This window comes from Melitaea cinxia, chromosome 4 (assembly GCF_905220565.1).
Source record: "Melitaea cinxia chromosome 4, ilMelCinx1.1, whole genome shotgun sequence".
In the NCBI taxonomy this organism is placed as follows: Eukaryota; Metazoa; Arthropoda; class Insecta; order Lepidoptera; family Nymphalidae; genus Melitaea; species Melitaea cinxia.
Window position 1 is genome coordinate 19,847,419 of NC_059397.1, and position 25,106 is coordinate 19,872,524.

General features: G+C 47.4%; 1 protein-coding gene across 1 annotated transcript in view; it reads left to right on the forward strand.

The window, feature by feature from the left end:
- Nucleotides 1-17,306, forward strand: part of LOC123670478 (fat-like cadherin-related tumor suppressor homolog) — a 28,788-nt gene extending 11,482 nt beyond the window's left edge. Inside the window, exons 15-34 of the mRNA XM_045603973.1 lie at nucleotides 2,162-2,959; nucleotides 3,067-3,199; nucleotides 3,345-3,569; nucleotides 3,643-3,666; nucleotides 4,186-4,422; nucleotides 4,532-4,741; nucleotides 4,822-5,231; nucleotides 5,319-5,775; nucleotides 5,845-6,159; nucleotides 7,218-7,376; nucleotides 7,531-7,820; nucleotides 7,932-8,190; nucleotides 8,604-8,773; nucleotides 9,981-12,204; nucleotides 12,289-12,746; nucleotides 15,308-15,923; nucleotides 16,058-16,534; nucleotides 16,616-16,912; nucleotides 16,987-17,097; nucleotides 17,173-17,306. Of these exons, the coding sequence (XP_045459929.1) occupies nucleotides 2,162-2,959; nucleotides 3,067-3,199; nucleotides 3,345-3,569; nucleotides 3,643-3,666; nucleotides 4,186-4,422; nucleotides 4,532-4,741; nucleotides 4,822-5,231; nucleotides 5,319-5,775; nucleotides 5,845-6,159; nucleotides 7,218-7,376; nucleotides 7,531-7,820; nucleotides 7,932-8,190; nucleotides 8,604-8,773; nucleotides 9,981-12,204; nucleotides 12,289-12,746; nucleotides 15,308-15,923; nucleotides 16,058-16,534; nucleotides 16,616-16,912; nucleotides 16,987-17,097; nucleotides 17,173-17,306 (8,004 nt within the window). The remainder of the gene's footprint in view (nucleotides 1-2,161; nucleotides 2,960-3,066; nucleotides 3,200-3,344; nucleotides 3,570-3,642; nucleotides 3,667-4,185; nucleotides 4,423-4,531; nucleotides 4,742-4,821; nucleotides 5,232-5,318; nucleotides 5,776-5,844; nucleotides 6,160-7,217; nucleotides 7,377-7,530; nucleotides 7,821-7,931; nucleotides 8,191-8,603; nucleotides 8,774-9,980; nucleotides 12,205-12,288; nucleotides 12,747-15,307; nucleotides 15,924-16,057; nucleotides 16,535-16,615; nucleotides 16,913-16,986; nucleotides 17,098-17,172) is intronic.
- The last annotated feature ends 7,800 nt before the right edge of the window (nucleotides 17,307-25,106 follow it).

Genomic DNA, 25,106 nt, shown 5'->3' on the forward strand with positions numbered 1-25,106 from the left:
TGTTACCCATAGTCACCACGCTGGGCAGGCGGGTCGGTGACCGCAGGGCTGGCTTTGTCGCACCGAAGACGCTGCTGCCCATCTTCAACCTGTGTATTTTTCAAAGCCAGTCGTTGAATGGTTATCTCGCCATCAGTCGGGTTTTTAAGTTCCAAGGTAGTAATGGAACTGTGTTATCCTTTAATCGCCTCCTACGACAGCCACCGGAAGAGAGGGAGTAGCTATATTCTTCACTGCCGTAGCCACACAGCGTAATGAAACCCGCAGCAGGCTTAATGAAAATGATCCAGTAAATATGCAAAATGAGAACCGACTAATGAGCGCGTAAGCGCGGTTATACTTTACAATAAAGGACGGGTTATACACGATTAGCTCCGCTACGCGGTTACACCGTCGGGATAAAAAAGTAGACTATATGTGATTCTAGATCTCCTGCTATCTACGTACCAAGTTTCATTAAAATCGGTCCAGTAGTTTTTACGCGAAAGAGTAACATACATACATACATACATCCCTCACTAACTTTTGCATTTTTAATATTAGCATAGTTATAACTAACAACCTTCTAAATTCATTTACTTAATTAAAGTTGTCAGAATGTGATTTTATTAGGCCACCTGTCATATATATGTCGTTTATGTATTATAATAATAATAATAATAATCATTTATTTCAGACAAAAATTGCCCATAAAAAGTGTTAGTAACAATGATCTTATAAAACTATGTTAGTAACAACACTAAAACAAAATAAGACAAATTACATAATATTAATACTAAATACTAAATAGGATACTTTTGACTGGCCGATGGTAGGATAGAAGTTCTACTTGACTGCGTGCAGTCGTATCCAGTGCTCCATTATCGGCGAGTCAAAACTATCCGTCAATGCGCCCAGGATGGTGTTGGCGCTGGCTCGCACCCGTCGCAACATTGATGCGCTACGCTTGCGCATTATAGCGCCAAAAGAGTCCACCCCCGCTTCGGCGAACATACCTGAAGCGCTGCACCGCCAAGACAACCCCATCAATAACCTAAATGCATTATTATAATGGACGCGCAGACCACTGTATGCCTTCCTCGTGTAGTTCACCCACAGACTACACGTGTAAAGCGACTGGCAATATGCTTTGAAAAGCGTGATCTTTACTTCTTTATTACAGTGTGCAAATCTGCGGGCTAACATATTGCAGCGGACGGACAGTGACCTGCGCTCCCTTTCCATGTCCTCGTTGTCTACGAGGTTCTCGACGACCCAATGGCCGAGATATTTAAAACGCGATACTCTCTTTAGAGCTGTACCATAAAGAGACACAGTTGGTACATGCAAACAGGGTTTTTTACGCACTTTAAAAGTCATGACTTCACTTTTGTTTACATTGTATCTCAAGCCATGGACCGTTGCATAAACCTCGCATATTCCTAGCAGCCTCCTCAGGGCACCGATCGATGGGCTCAGTAGCACCATATCGTCAGCATAACTTATATTATTTACACAAACACCTCTAACATGACACCCTATATGTGTACTGCTAAGCTCATCGAGCAGAGCGTTCATGTACAGATTAAAGAGTCTGGGTGAACTTAAACCCCCCTGTCTCACGCCGCACTCCAGCCTATACTCATCCGACAATGAATCAGCCCATCGTACTCGGTTACATTGGTGTTTGTACCAGAAACTAAACAGAGATATTATTTCATTGGGCACACTAGTTTCTTTTCTTAATTTGTCCCATAGCTTATTATATGATACAAGGTCAAATGCCTTCGACAGATCAAGATAACATGCATACACTGGTGTCTTTCTTGAAGTGTAGTATTGAACAGTCTGCTTGAGACAGAGGATAGCACTCTCAGTGGACAGACCAGGCCTAAAGCCAAACTGAGCGTCGTTTAATTGGAGGTGCCTAGCCAAGTGCCGGTCAAGCAGGCTGTCCAAAACCTTAGCTACAGTAGTCGCAAGTGAGATTGGTCTGTAGTTAGATATATTAGACGGATCACCTGTCTTATTTTTAATAAGAGGAACTACTAGGGTATTATCTCACATAATTTTTTATTGTCATTAAACACAATCATGTATATATTGCTTATGCCGAACCTCGTACTATTAAGGTGAGTTTATGGTTCGCACGGCTCGTGACCAATAGTGTCGGATTTTTTAGGTCGTCGATATGGGAAATCCTCGGCTGCCCTCGGACAGTGTCGCCCAAGTCGTAGTGGAGGTCGTAAATGTTAACGACTGTCCCCCGACATTTACGCAATCGACGTACGAAGCGACCGTTCTGCTGCCGACGGTGAAAGGCGTCAGCGTGCTGTCGCTGTCCGCCAGCGACCCCGACGACCCGGCCTCGCTCACGCCCCTCAAGTTTGACATCATCGACGGGGACGCGCGCGGCGCGTTCGCACTGTCCGCCAGCGGCGAGCTGAGCGTGGCGGAGCCGGGCGCGCTCATCGCCTCGCACCGCCTGCGCGTGCGCGTATCCGACGGGCTCTACTCGAGCACGGCTCGGGTCGAAATTCACGTGCGCGAGCCGGACAACTCGGGACTCGCCTTCCAAAAGGCGGACTACTACGGCTCCGTCGTCGAAAATTCCACCAAACCGGCCACCATCACCGTGCTGAACGTACTAGGAGCCGCACTGAACGAGCACATCGAATTTCGGATACTGAACCCGACCGAAGGGTTCGAGGTGGGCGCCACGTCGGGCGCGGTGCGCAGCACGGGGCTGGCGCTGGACCGCGAGGCGCGCGACGCGTACGAGCTGCTGCTGCAGGCGCGCAGCGCGGCGGGCGGCCGCGTGGCGCGCGCGCGCCTGCACGTGGCCGTGACCGACGTCAACGACAACTGCCCCGTGTTCGTGGAGCGGCCCTACGTGGCGGCCGTGCTGGCGGGCGCGGAGCCGGGCGCGCCCGTGCTGCGCGTGCGCGCCGTCGACGCCGACGCGAACGACAACGGCGAGGTAACGTTTACGTCGAACGCGACCATTACATCTACATATTCAGTGAGAAAAGTTAACCCGGTTACGATGTACGCGATGCTTACCCTAGGCGATCGTTTTTCCCGCAGGTTCGATACGAGATGAAGCGAGGCCACGGCGAACTCTTCCGCGTCGACCGACGCACCGGACAGATAACTTTGAAGCAAACCTTGGATGCGCACAATCAACTCTACTCTCTGGTCATAGCCGCGTTCGACGGAGGTGAGTCGATAGAGGAGAAAGAAACACTTAAAAATTTGAATTCGACCCACTATCGAGTGGCATTATAGCGTTTCGGAGATCGATCTTTGTAATATACGGACGCTTCAAGTGAAGACGTAGCGCCTCACTGAACACCCATCCGCAGGCACGCCGGCGTGCGGCGCGGAGGCGGCGGTGGCGGTGCGCGTGTGGGGCGGCGGCGCGGCGCCCGCCTGGCCGGCCGCGCACGCGGCGCGCGCCGTGCGCGAGGACGCGGCGCCGGGCTCGCCGCTGGGCGCGCCGCTGCAGGCCAGCTCGCCGCTGCGGCGCCGCCTCATCTACACGCTGCACGACGGCGCCGCCGACCTCTTCGAGATCCACTTCGACACCGGTGAGACCCCCCGTCCTCCCCGCCCTCGCCCCGCGCGCTCCTCTCGTACTAACGTGTCGATTTTGTCCCGCAGCGCCCGACCGAGGGAGTGGTCCGTGTGAGTATCGGCCGCGAGTTGTGCTTAATTTTCGTATTCTCATTTCACGCCTCGTTTACGATTTGAATGCATGATATTCGTGTTGCCGACATGTCGATATCGTAGTACCGATGTGTAAACGTAATTATCCTTAAACCTATTTTTTGCAGTCATTTTTAAATTATTTCGCTTATTAATTACGTCTGTGTCGCAAGCTTATGTCACTAATATCGGTTCCATTTTATTAAAACTGTGCACTCGCTGTAAATTCCGCAACAGTACGCCATAGTCTCCCCGACCTCTCCCTCACGATCACTCCATCGCATCGATTTCACTATACATTACCAACGAACCGTTTAAAGCGCGTCAGAATTAAAAAAAAAAAACATCTTTTGTATATTACATCTTCACTTTATTTATTTAAAAATAGAAAAAAAAACCATAGAAAAAAATTCCAATAATTCGAAGAGCGCTTTAAGCGGTCGTCGCTGTAACATAAGCAAGCGGCTTGTGGCGATATCTGACGGCGGGTGCGCGCAGGCTCGCTGGTGGCGCGCGCGGCGCTGGACCACGAGACCGCGCCGGTGCACGAGCTCACCGTGCGCGCCACGGACGGCGTCACGGGCGCCTTCGCGGACCTCGCGCTCACCGTCACCGTCCTCGACGTCAACGACTGCGCACCCGAGTTCGACGACGACGAGTACCGCGCCACCGTGTCCGAGGCCGCGGCCGTGGGCGACCTGGTGCTGCGCGTGCACGCCTCTGACGCCGACAGCGGTATGCACTTCGTTCTACGCATTTCATATTTCTTTATTCATCCCTAGCATCCACAGTTCCGATCATTCGCGACTGCTTAGTCACAGACTCAGAGACTCAATTATTAAAGGTGCGAACGGCGAAGTGACATACTCGCTGTCAGCGTGGGGACCCGAGAAGAACGAAGAGGAGACGCCGTTCTCTATCGACGAGGCGTCGGGGGAGATCCGCATCGCCGCCCCGCTGGACCGCGAGCGACGCGCCGCGCACCACCTGCTGCTCACCGCCGCCGACGCGGGTCGGCCGCGACTCGTCACCACCGCACACCTGTTCGTCACCGGTGGGTCGATCGAGCGATAGCGACGGAACGTAAGAACCGCATAAAATATACGCAGACGTAACTCCCGTAACCCTCGGTAGTGGACGACGTGAACGACTGCGCGCCGCGCATGGAGCGCACGGTGGTGGCGGCGCTGGTGTCGGAGGAGGCGGCGCGCGGCACGGCGCTGGCGCGCGTGGCGGCGTGGGACGCGGACGCGCGCGACGCGGCGCGCCTGCGGTACGCGCTGGAGGGCGCGCCGGCCGAGCGCCGCGCGCTGGCCGTGGACGCGCGCTCCGGCGTGCTGGCGCTGCTGGACGCGCGCGCCGGGCCCGCGCTGGCGCAGCGCGCGCGCTCGCTCAACGTGTCCGTGTCGGACGGCGCGCACGCGGCCTTCGCGCGCGTCAAGCTGTCGCTCGCGCCCGCCAACCGCGCGCCGCCGCACTTCCCGCACCTAGTACACGAGGCGCGCGCGTTGGAAAATCAACCTCCGCCGCTCTTACTCACTACGGTCAGTGTGGACGTCGACTTTTGGAATCGAAGTTTTTAAGCTGCGATTGAATTTCTCGTCTAATTTCCGATGTGTTCGTATACGTAGGTGAAAGCCTACGACGACGACGCCGGCGAGTACGGGACCGTGACCTACTCCATACCGTCGGCTAAGCTCCGCGAGACGTTCGCGATCGACCCGAACAGCGGCGCGCTCACGACGCGCGTGCCGCTGGACCGCGAGCGGCGCGCCGAGTGGGAGGTGCCGGTGACGGCCAGCGACGGCGGCGGCCTGCTGCGGCACACCACAGTGCGCGTGCGCGTGGCCGACCTCAACGACAACGCGCCCGCCTTCCCGCTGCGCGAGTACCGCGCCGCCGTGCGCCACGACCGCGCGCCGCTCGCGCCCTTCCTCACGCTCACGGCACACGACCCGGACGCGGGCGACAACGCGCGCCTCACCTACTCCGTCTACGAGGGCGAGCTGCGGACGGACGCCGCCGGCCTCTTCGCCGTGGACCCGCTCACGGGCGCCCTGTCCTTCGCCCGCAACGCCTCGGCTTTCGGTGAGGATCGAAGCGCGCGCCACACTCGCTCCCGTGCCCCACTGGCTCTGACCGCCCCCTCTCCCGCAGCGGCGCGCACGCTGCAGCTGTGGGTGCGCGCGCGCGACGGCGGCGCGCTGGCGGGCGAGGCGGGCGTGGCGGTGCGCGTGCTGGCGCCGGGCGAGCGCGCGCCGCGCCTGGCGCCGCCGCCGCCCGCCCTGTTCCTGCCGGAGGACGCGGCGCCGGGCACGCTCATCGCCGAGCTGCGCGCCCCGAGCGGCGCGCTGCCGGCGCTGCGCCTGGCGCCCGCCGCCGCGCCGCGCGACCTGTTCGCGCTGGACGCCGCGGGCCGCCTCGTGCTCGCCGCGCCGCTGGACCGCGAGGCGCTGCAGGAGCATGTCATCGGTCGGTACATGTGCTGTCGAGCTATATAAACTTGCTGCCGACATCGTGCTAGCTCTATTCGTAGATCCTACCATTAGTTTCTACTACATTTCGAAGTAAATATTCATTTTAAATTTTACTTACGTATAAATAGCTCACTTTTCTAACTTAGTTGTGTGGCTACGGCAGTAAAGGATATAGCCACCCCCTCTCTTCCCGTGCATGTCGTAAGAGGCGACTAAAGGATAACACAGTTCCACTACCACCTTGGAAATTAAAAAGCCGACTGATGGCGGGATAACCATCCAACTGCTGGCTTTGAGATACACAGTCCGAAGACGGACAGCAGCGTCTTCGGCGCGACAAAGCCAGCCCTGCAGTCACCAACCCGCCTGCATAGCGTGGTGACTATGAGCAACACACATGAGTTGATTGACTTGTTGAGGCCTATGTCTAGCGTGGACTGTGATAGGCTGAAATAAAAAAAAAGTATTTTATTGGTAACAAATAAAGGTACAATTCACATTTTTACAATTAAGGTGATATAAAGAAAAGTATTCACAATTAAAGTGAACTTGTTATCTGAACTAGTAAGATAACTGTATCCCAGAATAACAGGGTGCTCCCCTCTAGAAATCTATATTTAAATTACACAATTAGACATGAAGTGTAATACAGAGCAAACAATAGTTAACTAAATAAAATAAAATATACATGTGATTGTATGTGTGTGTTTATGTGTTTGTTTGTGACTAAAACAAACTGAAACTAAAAACTTTATTTTTACATTGTCCTTTTGTAAGTGAATATATTTTTAATGAGCTGTTAATAGAGTTATAAATTGTCGAGCCATTATATAAAAATGCTTTTGCGCCAACTTAGTTCTGCGTTTCTCGACTGTACAAACCAGATCGGTTCTCCTCTTTGTAAGATTCCCGTTGTAGCCTATTTTGCAATGTTTACGAAGTACAGTTGTCTGAAAAAAAAGCTGCCGAACAGTTAGAACTTTACACTCCTCATACAAAATGATGATGATGATAACTAATTTCTATTTTAATACCTTTAATTCGGTTTGACAGGCATCATAGCGGAGGATGCGGGCAGTCCGGCATCTGCTACGATGGTTATCACGACACTTCACGTACTGGATGTCAACGAACACGCGCCCAGCTTCCACTCGCAACCCTACGTCGTACACCTCGCCGAGAACACGCCGCCGCACTCCAGCGTGTTACAATGTAATGTCCCATTTAACTTCCAAGTCAGTGTGTCCATCGTACATCGAACCGACCACTAATAGTTACCTAAACTGGAAATCGAAATCTCTCTATTCTCCCTCTCTCTCTGTCTCTCACCCGCAACTTATTATTTATTCGCGTTTCAATTTCTTAGTGATGGCGGACGACCCGGATTCGGGTTCAAACGGCGAAATAAAGTTCTCCCTGGCGGACGGCGAGGGGGACGAGGACGCGGCGGGCGTGCCTTTCGCCGTGGACGCGCACAGCGGCTGGGTGACGACCACGGCGGCGCTGGACCGCGAGACGCGCGCCGAGTACCGCCTGCCGCTGCTGGCCAGCGACGCGGGGGCGCAGCGGCGTTCCGCGCGCGGCACGCTGGTCGTGCGCCTCGTGGACTACAACGACTGTCCGCCGCGCTTCACGCAGGACACCTACTCGGCCGAGGTGCGTACCGTCCGCCCAAAGGAGGTCGGGAGTGGCGCGACGTGACCGTGAGGCAGAAGCTCTAATAATAATACTATTTTGTTATTTGGAGCACGTACCTACCGTTTGCAGGTGCGCGAGGACGCGGCCGCCGGCACGGTGGTGGCGCGGCTGGCGGTGCGCGACGACGACGTGGCGGGCGCGGCGCTGAGCTACTTCGTGGCGGCGGGCGACGCGCGCGCGCGCTTCCAGGTGCGCGCGGCGGGCGAGCTGTACGTGGCGCGCGCGCTGGACCGCGAGGCCGAGCCCGCCTACTCGCTGTCCGTGGCCGCCACGGACGGCAAGTTCACCGCCTACACCGCGGTGCACATCACCGTGCTCGACGTCAACGGTGACTACTTCTCTACTCATGCAAAGCTTTTAGTGCACCACGTATGTGGTATATTCCTGATGAGGCTCACCCAAGCTCCCGTTTTGTTTTTCGCTGGTGTGCTTAATTTTATTACTCAGTTTATTGAACGTTTTAATTAAATTATCAAGTAGGTCTAAGTAGGTCAAGTAGGTAAGTAGGTAACTGCGGAGTTTCTTGCCGATTCTTCTCTGCAGAATCTACATTCCGAATCGGTGGTAGCTTCACTTTTACAAAAATAATAATTAATTTCTAAAGTTTTAATTTGTAAAATGACGATTCGAAAGTGCTCTTGGAGCCTATTTGAATAAAGCTATTTTTGATTTTGATTTTGATTTTGGTCGTTCAACGCCATGCTACACAATATCAGTATACGAATACGCATGGGCCCGCAGACAACCCGCCGTACTGCGCGCGGCACCGCTACCGCGCGCGGCTGCCCGAGGACGCGGCGCGCGGCGCCCGCGTGGCCGCGCTGCTGACGCGCGACGACGACGAGCCGCACAACGCGCGCCTGCGCTACTTCCTCAGCGGCGACCGCGCCGACCACTTCGCTATCGACAAGGTCTCCGTCGTACACTAAAGCGTTTCACTCGGTTTTTTTGTAATATTTATTTATTTATTATTTGGCACAGATACACGATACAAATTATGGCATTTCTTATAAGAATAAATTACAAAAGAAAATAGATAAATTTGCATCTCTATAACAACTATGCACAACATGCAAATAAAGTTTATAGAATATATGTGGCTAATTAAATATTATAAAAAGTATAACTAAAGTGAGAAATAAAAGAATAATGTTACTAAATATTGAACGAAAGTGTTGCAAACCATTAATCTATGTTGTTTGCAAGCACACATATATTATCTGGATCTTTTATTGCCCTAACAAATGAGTTGGGACTCTGGTGGAATATATCTAGTTTTTTAGATAACAAATTATATTGCCTAGAAAAGCGTACAAGAGGATCGTTATTTAACACATTATTTTTTACAGAAGGTACACCAATAATTGTGTTTGCTTGCAAACGAAAAAACACCGACTTCAATTACATCGACAAGTAATACAACGTAGATCGACGAAAAAATAGTCAAGTAACTACGCGTTATCAAAGATTACTCAAAAAGTAGTTATCTGATCTCGATAAAATTTAAATGTGACCATATGATAAACATCAGCTTTAGATTAAATAAAAAATTATCAAAATCGGTACACCCAGTAAAAAGTTATGAGGATTTTCGAGAGTTTCCCTCGATTTCTCTGGGATCCCATCATCAAATCCTGGTTTCCTTATCATGGTACAAAACTAGGGATATTTCTTTTCCAACAAAAAAAGAATTATCAAAATCGGTACATCCAGTAAAAAGTTATGTGGTATAGTACAACGTAGGTCGACGAAAAAAGCGTTAAGTACAAACGCATTATTTGATATAACTCGAAAAGTAGTTCTTAGATCTCAAATAAATTTAAATGGGACCAATTGACCACCTTTCGATTAAAAAAAAATTGTCGAAATCGGTCCACACGGTCAAAAGTTCTGATGTAACATACATAAAAAAAAAATACAGTCGAATTGAGAACCTCCTCCTATTTTGGAAGTCGGTTAAAAAGTTGTAACATATACGAGTATGTAAATGTATAGGAGTGCTAATTTGTATAGAACGTGTGACTGGTGTGGCTTACAATTTACATTACAATTTGTTAAATTCATAACATATTATAATAATTCTAACGCAGATTTAAAGTTACAATTTTATAATTTCAGGAAACGGGCGTCATCACCGTAGCTGCGACTCTGGATCGAGAGACTATCGCCGTTTACCACTTGACGGCGCACGCGCAGGACCGCGACCGCTCCGAGTGGGCGTGCAGCTCCGAGCTCGAAGTTACCATCGACGACGTCAACGACAACGCGCCGCGGTTCTCGGCCTCCGTCTACAGCGTCACGCTACCCGAGGACGCCGAGCTCGGCACGCTCGTGGCCAAGGTGCACGCCACCGACGACGACCTGGGGGAGAACCGGCTCGTGCGATACTCGTTCGTGGAGGACGCGAGCGACGCCTTCGAGCTGGCGGCGGACAGCGGCATCATCACGCTGCGCGCGGCGCTGGACCGCGAGACGCAGGCCGAGCACCGCCTGCTGGTGCGCGCCGCGGACGCCGGCCGGCCGCCGCGCTCCGCCACCGCCACCGTGCGCCTCACCGTGGCCGACGTCAACGACAACCCGCCCGAGTTCGAGTTCGAGCAGTACAGCGCCGCCGTGCCCGAGCTGGACGCGCCCGGCACCGAGCTGCTGCGCGTGCGCGCCACGTCGCGCGACTCCGGCGTCAACGCGGACGTGTACTACGCCATCGTGGGCGGCGACGACCGCGACGACTTCGCCGTGCAGCGCTCGAGCGGCGTGCTCACCGTCGCGCGCCCGCTGGACTACGAGCGCAGGAAGGAGTACTTCCTGACGGTCCAGGCCGTCGACGGGGGCTCCCCTCCGCTCAGCGACCACGCCACGATCAATATAACTGTCATGGATAGCAACGACAACACGCCCGTATTTTCGCAAGCGTCGTACGGAGCCCGCGTTCGGGAGGACGCCGGTATCGGTTTCCGTATTCTGCAAGTCATAGCCGACGACGCAGACTCCGGTAACAACGGTCGCATTACTTATTCCATCGCGCGCGGTAATCGCGACGGCAGTTTCACCATCGACCCGGACACGGGATACATTTCCGTTTCGGCGGCATTAGATCGAGAAACCATTCCGGCCTATGTCCTGGAGGTTCGTGCTAAAGACCGCGGCGTGCCCGCTCTCGAGACCACCGCAGTAATCAATGTTGAAATTTTAGATGCGAACGACAACCCACCACTCTTCGAGCAGAACAACTATACGGCAATCGTGCAAGAAAATAAACCTCTCGGTCATACTATTCTCAAGTTTGTTGTCGAAGATGCGGACTCACCACCGAATGCTGCACCGTACACTTTCGACTTTCAATCCGGAAATGAAATGGGCGCCTTCCGACTGGAACAGGATGGCTATCTAAGATCGGCGACGCGCTTCAACCATCGTATTAAAGACCGTTACGTGTTACAAGTACGAGTGTTCGACAATGGCACACCGCCACTTTTCTCTGACGCATGGGTCTACATAAAAGTTATCGAAGAATCCCAGTATCCACCTGTTGTAACTCCATTAGAAATCATCATCAATTCTTACCTCGATGAATTTCCTGGTGGTGTCATCGGCCGCGTTTTTTCTACTGATCGCGACGCATATGATTCCGTATCTTACGCCTTAGTTCCAGTGGACGGTGCACCGTACCCCGCAAACGATTTGTTCGAAATCGACCCGCACGATGGTACGTTACGAGCCGCTCCGAGGCTCGACGTAGGAGATTATCGTCTCAACGTCACAGTTTACGACGGAAAGTTTACGGGATTCGCAATCGTTAGAATATCAGTTCTGCTGATATCGGATGAAATGCTCGCACAGGCCGTCGTCGTTCGATTTCGCGAAGTAACAGATCGCGACTTTGTTCTCAGTCACAGGAAAGGGTTCGTGCGAGCCGTGAGCGAAGCGACCGATTGCGAACCGAGCGACGTATTGATCGTCAGCGTCCAACCTTTCGGAGAGGACATCGAAACCGAAACGAGTAGAACTCGGCGCCAAGTGGCACAAGATTTGGACGTCGCTTTTGCAGTCCGAGCGCCCGGCACCGACGGCTTCCTACTGGCGGACGCGTTGCGGCGGCGCCTGCACGCGCACCTGGAGCGCCTGGAGGAGCGCGCGCGCCTCGTGGTGGAGGAGCTCGTGCGCGCCGCGTGCGGCGGCTGCGTGCACGGCGCGTGCGCCGAGCGCGTGCGGCTGCGGCCCGCGCCGCGCGCCGTGGCCACCGACGTGTTCTGCCTCGTGGCGCCGCCGCACAGCCTGCGCGGCGAGTGCGCCTGCGCGCGCGGCTTCACGGGCGAACGGTGCGAGCGGCCCTACACAGAGTCTACGGGAATCGATAACCTGGCGTGCCAGTGTGACTCGTCGAATTGCGACCCCAATCTGATACCGCCGGGCTACCGCTGCTGCGGCGGAGACGACTGCCGACCGCCAGCGGCGGTCGCTCACCTGTCGGGCGACGGATACCTCGCCTATCGACTGGAGCGAGGCGTCGTGGAGGGATCTCGACTCCTGGACGACGATCTCATAGTGAGTCTTCGGTTCCGGACGCGACGACCGCGCGGCACGCTACTGTACGCCGCGGGACGCATCGATTTCGCCATTCTCGAGATAATCGAGGGGCACGTCCAGTTCCGCATGGAGCTGGGCGCGGGCGAGGCGCGCGTGCGCGCCGGCGGGCCCGTGGCCGACGGCGCGTGGCACGACGTGCGGCTGGAGCGGCGCGGCGCCGGCGTGCGCCTGGCCGTGGACCGGCGCGCGGCGCAGGCGCAGGCGCCGCCGCCCGCCGCCGTGCTGGACGCGCGCGCCGACCGCTTCCTCGTGGGCGCCGCGCTGCAGCGGCACGCGCACGCCCTGGCGCCCGAGCAGGTGCGTGCCCCGCTCGCGTTAACACTTATTTTATTGTTCACAAATAAATAGGCACAGTTCACACTTTTAGAAGTCATAAGGTGTGAAGAAATGTATTTCAGCAATATGACGTCACTACCTTCAATATAATCATGTTCGTGCTATACTTCGTGATAATTCGTTTCATTATAAAACTATTTTCGATTCAAAATAATAACTTTAGTTTTACAACACTTTTACCAATAAATTTAACGTTACACTCGATGACAATATTTCAATGAACACAAAAAGTTTTTCTCACGTTGCTTCTGACATCGTTTAGGCTAGCATAATTTAACTAAAGAGAAGCTATAGGAATTTCTTTATTTTATTTATTTGTACTTTATTTTAAATTGTTTCAGTAGGTATTAACTTTGATAACTCGAAACTACTCTAAACATGCTTAAACACGAATGTAATGTGGCGTAGTCCAATAATGAAGTAGAAGCAAGTCGTAGAAACCGGTTGTTGACATCGGGTAGTGTCTCGCACCGACATATACGTTATCCCTAACTAGTAAGAAAACTTTGTCTGTCATTCAACAACAACTACTGTCACCAATAACAGGGTTTTTCCAACTGTTTTTGAATTAAAATTAAATAAATGTTCGTATATTAAACGTAAGATTTTTAAATGTGTTGAATATCAAATAGGGTACTTTCGGTAGTGAAAAATAAATTATAAAATTTATGTAGGAATACACTTAAATATTCTGATTTGGAATCATAAAAACACATCATCGTTTTATTATATTGTAACATAGATAAAGTAAAAAATATAGATAACGCACCTAGAACAGAAAAGTGAAGCCACTTTTTTAAAGATGTGTGAGTGAGTGAAGTGTTGACACTTTTTAAAAAAAGTCCCTAAAATTTTTATTAAACAATTAATTTAATATAGGTAAAATGGGTATGTGGAAATAAAAACCTGTTTATAGTTTTAAATATATTTACTCCTTTTTTCGATTCAAATTGTTACATAAATCTATTTTAGCCGTGTTTTGATTTATTTAATTATATAAATCTGTGTCAATGAAAACTTGCGTTTTTAAGTAATTGATGATTCCTCTGAGGGGCAAGTTCCTGCTTTAAAGACGTCTAACTCTTTGCTGTAATAAATTGATTTTATTTTTACATTTTTTTTAAATTTAAGTTCCTGTTTTTTAACTTTTCTCTTAGTTTATGTTTTCTAGGTGTATCAAAGATTGAATCTTGGTTAAGGACTGATTTAGACTCATCCGGTAGGTCCTAGAACAAAAAATATAACATTAAAATACGTAGTAGTAAGTAGCAGCATGTACTTGATGGTACTCTGCGAAGTCCACGTTTTGTACTGTACATGTTAGCTTTATCAAAATGGTTTAAACAAACCAACTAGATGAGGATGGCTGTCGTTGTAGTTCATTTCGGCTCAGTCGTAAAGCAGCTACCCATTCATCTCCTATTAAAATATTCGTTGGAAACCTAAAACCATGATATTTAGTAGTAAAATATGAGTAGTTAATTCACAAATTTAAACAGAAACAAACGAGTTAAAAATTCATATTTAACTTGACTTCAATTTAGGAAAAACATAAAAATCACACAATAAAAAAAAAACAATGTTGTCCACTTTCTACTTAATTATTTTTCTATCATTGCCTACAATTTACTTACCCGCATTTTGGGCTAATGGAAATAAAAATTACTGGTAACACTCCCTCGGTACGTCATTTCGGGACATCGAAATTATAAGTTCCGAATAACCTCAATATTATTTTGGAATAACAAGAAATATAAAGTTTTGTATGTACTTACGTGTGAAACGATATTTCTTCAGACTTTTTATTCACTTTAGTATTGTTTTTGCACCATTTAATTACAAAAGAACGGCATTTTATAGGCAAAGTTACTGTACGAGGCCCCGTGAGATACTAACGAAAATGAGCGTAGTTTGATGCATATGTGTGCGTGAGCGCGTGTGTTTACTTGAAGGAGCCGAGTTTTGTGGCTTCAGTAACAACAAAGGCCGCGCATTATCTACCTTTTTTTACTTGATCTATGTATTGTAATTAAAAATCGTATATTTTAATCTGTATATCACGTGACCTAAAACACGACCCTCCATGGTAGGACGTCATACGGGCAAAAACAAAAGTATATCAGTGCTGTAAACAGCTAGGTACATAATTATCTATAAACTTTAACTCCAAGGAGTAATAGTTGTGATCTTTCGTTAGTGCATTTCATTTGTAGCTATTTATTTATTAAAATGCAAAAAGGTTTTGTAAAAGCAGATAGTACGAATCTGCCGGAAATTATTTTTTATCATCTTTTGACGTATTGAACGAGTTCGGTCTCACATACGTCATACACGACTTTTGTTATTAACCATATTACGTCACCAAAATGGCTGATAGCACTTAAAATGTAATTTGATTTTATGGCATGAAAGCGTGTGTATTTTGCCAAAATATATTTTTGTTGTCGCTTTTTATTGGAAAATCAACATTTTGAAGTCTTTTTTCAAACATAGTGGAATACCCTATTATTTCACTGTTTTAGGTGACATACGGATTCCACGGCTGCATCTCAGACATGAAACTGAGCGGGGCGACGCTACCACTGGAAGAAGGCGGCACGTCCAACGACGGGCGCGCACAGCTCGTGCGGCGCGTGCGCGTGCGCGTGGCGGCCGCGTGCCCCGCGCTGCCCGCGCCCGGGCCCTGCGCCGCGCAGCCCTGCCTGCACGGCGGCACGTGCCGCGAGCTGCCGGACCTGCTGGAGGAGCTGGCGGGCGCGGCCGAGGCCTACGAGTGCGTCTGTCACGCGCGGTTCCTCGGGCGGCACTGCGAGGTGGACGGCGACCCGTGCGCGTCGCAGCCGTGCCTGCACGGCGGGTTCTGCTCGGCGGACGGCTCGGGCTCGTTCCGCTGCGCGTGCGCGGCCGAGCTGTCGGGCGCGCGCTGCGAGCGCGGGCGCTGGTGCGCGGCCGGCGTGTGCGCGCACGGCGGCTCGTGCGAGGAGGGCGAGTGGGGCCCGTCGTGTCGCTGCCGCGGCTACTACGGGCCGCGTTGCCAGTACGACGTCGACGAGTGTGTCGGCGAGCCCTGTCTCAACGGAGCCACTTGTCTCAATGAGCCGGGATCGTTTCGATGTCTGTGCCCGCCCGACAAAACGGGTCAGTTATTTTACGTACCGTTCGCCTTGCCTTAAACGCCTACTTTATTTTTTAGCATCGTTAGTAAAAAAACAACGCTAAGTTGTATCAAAATTTATTAACACAGCTATATCATAACTTTGATATTATTCCAGGTATGAACTGCGGCAACCCACTGTACTCGGACGCGGTGGTGGCCGGCGAGGCGGCGGGTGGCGGGCGCGCGCTGCACGAGCTGTGGCGGTGGGCGGTGCGCGCGCGCTGGCCGCTGGGCGTGGCGGCCGCCGCGCTGCTGCTGCTGCTGGCGCTGGCGCTGCTGCCGCTGCTCCTGCGTCACAGGCGCCGCGCCCGCGCGCCCGCCGCGCCGCTCAACAGCGCCGTAGAGAAACTACCGCCGCGCGCCTCCAAGCTGTCCAACCTGGAGGCCGTGCGCCGCGGCCGCCCCGCCTCTTGTGCCGAACCGCCGCCGCTCAACAACATCGACACGCTCCGCTCGTACGGTTCCGCCGGCGACGAGCTCGAGGGCATCCCGCCAGACTACTTGCGCAACCTCAACATCGAGCCCGTGGACCGCAAGCCGTGGTCGGAGCAGATGCACCTACACACCTTCGCCGACAACAAGATATACAATGGTGGGAATTTTTAACCGACAGTCGTCGCATTCGATCTCGAACGATAGAACCTACTTACACGTCAATACGTCTCGTCCGTAGATCTGAAAGGCTGCAACACGCGGGCGCGCGCGCCGTCCCCGGCGGCGGCGCGGCGCGGCGCGGGCGAGCCGCACCTGGTGGGCGGCTACCACTGGGACTGCTCCGACTGGTGCGGCGGCGGCGGCGCGCTGCCCGGCATCAGCGAGGTGGCGGGCTCCGAGCGCCCCGACTCTTCCTCGCCTCCCTCGCCGCCCTCCCCGCGCTCGCCCCGCCCCGCACGCCTTTCGCCGCGAAGAACGCTGCCGCTCGACACCGACTCTGCGACCGACGACCACGAGCCTCTCCGGTTTACGGACGGTGAGTGTGGCGCCACCCGAATGTCCGAATGTGGATTAGGACCGATCGTCGTAACGCAATCCGCCCGTTTTCAGCGTCCTCGTATCTTCTGAACGCGGACGAGTACTCACCGGCCGGAGACGAGGGGACGCTACGAGCTCGCACTATACGCGAACCAGACGCCCACAGCCTGATCACGATGCTAGGTGAGCGCTTGTCGGAAATTTCCGTCAATAAACGAAAACGAAAAACAGTTAAAATAAACTTGCTTCACATTTTAGAGGAGAGGCACTCGCTCCTGGGCGACGAGGGCTCCTGCAGCGACCTCTCCGCCAACCTGTGCGAGATCGAGGACTCGGAGGCGGAGGAGCCGCCCGCAGTGCCGCCGCCGCCCGCGCGCCACACGGACGTGTGACGGCGGCGCGCGGCCCCCGCGCCGCCCCCCGCCCCGCCCCGCGCCCCGCCCCTCACGCCCCTGGCGCGGTGCGTCTCGCGCGGCATCTAGCGCCAACCGTCGGCGTGCTCGCCGCGGACCGTCGAGATCCAACAGACGACGTTTTGAAACTTAGTGCACATTGAAGAAACTTCTTCCCTGTGAAAAAAAGATAACTTTGTCGTTGTGGACTTAAAATTATTTAAGGGATTGTATTGTGTATAAATGTATCTTCTCAGATGTTACTTAATCCTTGTAAAATACAAAGTACAACGCTCGCCAGCGTTGTGTGACAAAGACTAAGTATAATTGTACATTAGTAGGTAGACGAGCGGCCGCCCGCGCCGCGCCCGCCGTGTGACGTGCGCCTCTGTGTGACTTGTAAATATGTATCTACGTGTGAGTACAGGTGTTGTATTTATGTATATAAAGTAGTGAGCGCGCGGGGAGGCGCGGGCGTCGCTTCGACGATTACAAATATGGTGCTCCGACTATAGTTTCATATCATGACTTTAAAGTATGCATTTACAAACCTTTCTCCTTCTAGGCTAGCCGTTACCTGTAAGGAATCTATTTTTATATGTGTACAGTAGCGTAGAGCGGCCGCCGGCGAACTGACTGACTGCAAACGATCGCCCGGTGCGCGCCGATTTTGTTACAAAAATTGTTCGCAAATATTGAACGATTGATAATTTATTTAACTATTGTTATAAGTTTTGACAAAACTAATGAAGCGAATAAAAGTACAAGTAATACTTACATGAAAATTTGTTTTATTTCTGTCACAATCTATCGATCACAATAAAGCTTATTTGAATGATTTTGCATCCGGGAAGTTTAGATAACTATTTAACAATTAGCTATACCTAAGAAGAGTATGCTTTGTATCTCTCTTGAGAACGTGTTTGTTGAGTATTTGATATGAGTGTGTTCCAATGATGGAGATACATAAACAGTGGGACGTACGTCAGCACGGAACAAAAACCTTGATTACATTTATTGGACGTGTATTTCATGTAAATGATCACGAGAATACACTTACCTCTTACAATACTCGTACACTACTCGTAAGCTCGCGATGCAAATTAATTAGTAGAACGGAAAATTCACAAAGCTTCTGCTATGGCAATTAATTCCGCACGCATTACTGAGATATTTGACGTAATTTTGAAGCAAGCCTGACTGTTATTCTGAACATCATAAAAAGCTGCACCTACACCCGATCGATCTTTGGAACCGTCTGTAAAAAATTTATAAATTCGACTATAGCGATTATTTTTTCCCTTTTTTAATCGACTTCCAAAAAAGGAGGAGGTTCTCAATTCGACTGTATTTTTTTTATGTATGTTACTTCAGAACTTTTGACTGAGTGGAGCGATTTCGACAAATTTTCTTTTGATCGAAATGTGATGTGTGTCATTTGGTCCCATTTAAATTTATTTGAGATCTAACAACTACTTTTCGAGTTATATCTAATAATGCGTTTTTACTTGACGCTTTTTTCGTCGACCTACGTTGTATTATACCGCAAAACTTTCTACTGGATGTACCGATTTTGATAATTCTTTTTTTTTTTGCTGGAAAGGGAATATCGCTAGTTTGGTACCATGATAAGGAAATCAGGATCTGATGATGGAATCCTAGAGAAATCGAGGGAAACTCTCGAAAATCCGCAATAACTTTTTACTGGGTGTACCGATTTTGATAATTTTTAATTTAATCAAAAGATGATGTTTATCATGTGGCTACATATAAATTTTATCGAGATCTGATGACTACTTTTTGAGTAATCTTTGATAACGCGTAATTACTTCACTATTTTTCGTCTATCTACGTTGTATTACTCGTCGATGTAATTGAAGTCGGTTTTTTTCCGTTTGCGAGCAAACACAATTATTTCTAATTGCACTCATGATTTTTTATTTAAATAACCAGTTCATATTTTTTTATTACTATGTCGGTAAAATCAAAAAATATTATTCATATTTTATCAACATGTAATTCCTATTTGAATATGATTTCCAAAACACACGATTTACTAAAAATGCCGAGCTAAGTTCGGTCACCCAGGTACTATCTTTTAAATTCAATACTCAACACTTATTATTTAAGAAAGCCGCTCCCGACCGAGTCTTGTCTGCGTCAGTTTGTAGCATTTATTATATATCGGTCTAGCGCAGTCGGTAAGCTCGTAACGTATCTATGTAAATTAACTTTTTTAACCGACTTCAAAAAAAGGAGGAGGTTACTCAATTCGACCGTATATATATATACTAGCTGTGCCCGCGGCTTCGCCCGCGTTGAAATCAGTGTGTCACAAAAATTTCCCGGCAAACTTTCAGTGAAAGTCTCATCAAAATCGGCTTTGCCGTTCCGTAAACCTTCCTCTTGAAGCCCTCTATCCATTTGTGAAACCGCATGAAAATCCGTTAAGTAGATTTTGAGGGAATCGGTCACATACGCTTTTGGGAACTTTGTTTTATAATACACTAACTGTTGCCCGCGACTACGTCCGCGTGGTTATGAAGATATGCATTACTATTAAGATGCTTAACGCAAATTATTTTTTTATTTCAGTCACTTGAAATGCTTATCACTCTGAGTAACTTTTTCAAAGGCACAATTTAGTATAATTTAATAGTTATTTTTATAAAACCTCTCTATACACCACATTTTTAGTTTTATTTTCAGGCTGCAGTATGAATAACCTATCAGGCGAACTTGTTGCTACTGTATATGTTTCATACAAACTATCAACCCCAATTAAACCCCCTTAGCGATGGAATATCGCAAAATCCGTTCTTAGCGGACGTCTACTAACTATAATCTACCTCCCTGCCAAATTTCATCTTTGTCCATCTTGGATGGATGGACCATCCAGCGGTTTTTGAGTTCTCGTGATGTCAATCAGTGACCTTTCTCTTTTATATATATAGATTACGATGTATTATTTGGACACTTCCTCGCCACCTATAGATCATACATTTTAAATTTCAAGTCTCTTACCTTAATAACATATGACTTTCATATAAACTTCCAACCCCCGTTTTATCCCCTTATGGATCGAGTTTCGTAAAATCCGTTCTCAGCGGATGTTTACGCCCTATAAGGAACCTATCTGCAAAATTTCAAGTTTGTAGCTGTTATAGTTTCAGAGATTTCGTGATGAGTGAGTCAACCTACCATACCCCATTTTAACCCCAAAAGGGAGTTGATTTCTAAAGATACATTATTTGAACACCTTCTCAACATCTATAGAGCATACATTTTAAATTTCAAGTCTCTTACTTCAAAAACATAGGACTTTCATACAAACTTCCAACCACCGTTTTATCACCTTAGGGGTCGAGTTTCATAAAATTCGTTCTTAGCAAATGTATATGCCCTATAAGGAAGCTACTTGCCAATTTTCAAATTTGTAGCTGTTATAGTTTCGGAGATTTCGTGATGAATAAGTAAACCTACCATCCCCCGTTTTAACCCCAAAAGGGAGTTGATTTCTAAAGATTCATTATTTGAACACCTTCTCATCATCTATAAGGTATACATTTTAAATTTCAAGTCTCTTACTTCAAAAACATGGGACTTGCATACAAACTTCCAACCCCCTTTTTACCCCCTTAAGGGTCGAATTTTGTAAAATTCGTTCTTAGCGGATGTCTACGCCCTATAAGGAGCCTTTCTGCCTCATTTCAAGTTTGTAACTGTTATAGTTTCGGAGATTTCGTGATCAGTGAGCCGACCTACTATCCCCCGTTTTAACCCAAAAAGGGGTTGATTTCTAAAGATATATTATTTGGACACCTTTTCACCATCTATCTATAGAGCTTACATTTGAAATTTCAAGTCTCTTACGTCAAAAACATGGGACTCTCATACAAACTTCCAACCCCCATTTTACCCCCTTAGGGGTTGAGTTTCGTAAAATCCGTTCTTAGCGGATGTCTACGTCCTATAAAGAGCCTACTTGCCAAATTTCATCAAGATCGGCTTAGCTATTCCGTAAACCTTCCTCTTGAAGCCCTCTCTCCATTGGTGAAACCGCATGAAAATCTGTTCAGTAGATTTTAAGGGAATCGATCACATACACTTTTGGGGACTTTGTTTTATAATACACTAATTATTTAACGCAAATTATTTTTTTATTTAAGTGACTTGAAATGCTTATCATACTGATTAACTTTTTAAAAGGCACAATTTAGTATAATTTAATAAAAACTTTATAAAACCTCTCTATACACCACACTTTTAGTTTTATTTTTAGGCTGCAGTATAAATAACCTATTAAGCGAACTTATAGGTGTTGTATATGTTTCGTACGAACTATAAGCCCCCATTACATCCTCTTAGCGGTGGAATATCGCAAAATCCGTTCTTAGCGGACGTCTACTAACTATAATCTACCTCCCTACCAAATTTCATCTTTGTCCATCCATGTATAGATTACGATGCATTATTTGGACACCTCGTCACACATCCATATGTAGATTACGATGCCCCGTTTTAACCCCAAAAAGGAGCTGATTTCTAAAGATACATTATTTGGACACCTTCTCACCATCTATAGAGTATACATTTTAAATTTCAACACTCTTACTTCAAAAACATAGGACTTTCTTACAAACTTCCAACCCCCGTTTTACCCCCTTAGGGGTCGGGTTTCGTAAAATCAGTTCTTAGCGAATGTCTACGCCCTATAAGGAACCTACCTGTTAAATTTCAAGTTTGTAGCTGTTATAGTTCCAGAGATTTCGTGATGAGTGAATCAATCTACCATTCCCCGTTTTAACCCCAAAAGGGAGTTTCTTTCTAAAGATACATTATTCGGACACCTTCTCACTATCTAAAGAGCGAACATTTTAAATTTCAAGTCTCTTACTTCACAAACATAGGACATACAAACTTTTCATACAAAATTTCAACCCCCGTTTTACCCCTTTAGGGGCCGAATTTCGTAAAACCCGTTCTTAACGAATGCTTACGCCCTATAAGGAGCATATCTACCAAATTTCAAGTTTGTAGGTGTTATAGTTTCGGAGATTTCGTGATGAGTGAGTCAACCTACCATCCCCCGTTTTAACCCCAAAAGGGAGTTTATTTCTAAAGATACATTATTTGGACACCTTTTCATCATCTATAGAGCATACATTTTAAATTTCAAGTCTCTTACTTCAAAAACATAGGACTTTCATACAAACTTGCAACCCCCGTTTTACCCCCTTAGGGGTCGAGTTTCGTAAAATCCGTTCTTAGCGGATGCCTACGTCTTATAAGGAGCCTACCTGTCAAATTTCAAGTTTGTAGGTGTTATAGTTTCGGAGATTTCGTGATGAGTGAGTGACCTTTCGCTTTTATATATATTAAAGATATATTTTTTTTTATGTATGTTCGGAGATAACTTCTTTGTTTATGAACCGATTTTGATAATTCTTTTTTTGTTGGAAAGGAGATATTCATAGTTTGGTACCATGATAAGGAAACCAGGACCTGATGATGGGATCCCAGAGAAATCGAGGGAAACATTCAAAAATCGTAAGGGTGACTAGTAAATTTAATCATGATTTCATTAAATACTATAAAGCACTACTATTTAATAAAGGTCTGGAGTCGATCTGATGATGGAGAAGAAAGATAGTCGAGGGAACTCTTCAACAATTTATAGCAATTACCTGCTGTGTGATCATCTGTGTCGCAGGACCAGGTTTGATGATGGAGCCAATAAACACTCGAGGGAATTTCTCAACAATTTACAGCAGTTACCTTTTGCTGTTTGACGACCGCTTTGATATAATGGTGCATGTGCCGTGTCGGCGGCGCCTAAACACCGACGGTCGCAGATTCTATTCCCGCTCGGAGTGAATATTTATGTTTATACAAATATTTATTTTCGGTCTAGTTGTTAATCCTTGTGGTTCTCCCAACCTAGCCTCAGAGAACACGCTAGGCTGTCAGTCCAGGTTATTATTACGTACACCTGATAGCGAACTCTACTCATAGTAAGTCGACGCGTTAGCGCAGCGGTCACAGCACCGGCTGTTGCGCTGGCGTTAGTGGGTTCAATCCCCGCGCAAGACAGACATTTTATTGGCCATATAGATGTTTGTCATGATCTGGGTGTTTGTGCTTGTGTATTGTGTGTTTTCGAACCCCCAACATAAGAGAAAAAGTATCCTTGTTAGGTCTATCCATCACTAAAAATTGTAAAATAAAATAATTTTTAACAAAAAAAAAACCGACTTCAAAAAGGAAACTAAAAAGTGAAAAATAAATTTACTTAGTACAAAGTAATTCATATTTTGATTTAGTTAATCAGAAATGAATAAATAAAAAATTTTAATTTTGAAGTTGGTGCAAGTAAATACTACAACAAACTGGCTACAATAACAAATACAAACAACACACACACAACAAACAAGTACAAAAAATATTATTAGATATTATGTCAAAACAATAACAATAATAACAGTATTCAACCTAATAGTCAATGAAACAAATTATGAAAGAAAACTGAATACAACTTACGAGTAGATACTACAGTAGTTATTGTTTTACTTGGCACCGACTTCAAAATTAAAAATTTTTATTTAATCATTTCTGATTAACTAAATCAAAATATGAATTAATTTGTACTAAGTAAATTTATTTTTCACTTTTTAGTTTCCTTTTTGAAGTCGGTTTTTTTTTTGTTAAAAATTATTTATTGTCGATCCTGATGCAAAAACAAACACGTTTTAAAATCAATGAAACGCTAGCGCGATTTAAACGACACCTTATGCCATCTTTTGGTAGATATCAATAATGATGTAGTTCTAATATGCTTTCTTTAATTTAACACATAAATATGAGTTTCCGCAGTTTTATGATAAAGAAGATAGTAATAAAAAATAATAATAAATCCTGCTACTGTCGTTGAAGGGAAATCTCAATTATGTTATACTGTGTGACCAGAGTATTACGTGTTTGATAAACGCAAGCAAATGCTATATTCAAATTACTAGCGGCCACATACGAATACATTTTTATTTAAAATGTCTGATTTATTTCTAATTAAAATGTAATTAATTTAATAAAACATAATTATTCTACCTATTATCTAGTCATTTTAAGACAACAGAATGTATTTTCAAAGTGTTCGTGTGGCGCTATTACCAATTTACCAGCAATAGTACGAGCGGAAGCTGTAGATGACGTGAACGACGTATTAACAACCGGTCCAAATAAATTACCGTAAAATGCTGCTACTTTGCCCGGATTTTAAAGTTTTTTCTCAATAACTCCTTTTGCTTAAAGAAAGTCATAAGTGATTTCAGTCACTATTTAATGTTGGAATCTAAGCCACTGTAATAAAGTTGATTCTAACGAATAAAACGCATTTAAACCACCAAAATTGTGCTTTAGAAAAGTAGGCAAACTTGAGATACAAACTATAACATTGCCTAGCTAAATATCTTTTAAAATAAACTAGCTGCTGCCCGCGACGTCGTCTGCGTGAACGCTATACAGCACCCAAAATACCTACGATTATACCTTTTAAAATAACATTTATTTACCCGTTTCTTCTTTACATTTCATATCTACAGAAAAATCTCATAGGTGGCGCTTTCATTTGGCAACATTCAAATAATATGCGTCGTTAGACTACACGTTGTTACAGAATGCGTTGAGGAAATAAAGGTTCACTGCTCGTTCCCTGTAGGTGAATGATGACCCGACTTCATAATATCCGTGCTAAATTTGAAGTAAATCCATGCGGTACTTTTGAGTTTATCCCGGACATACATA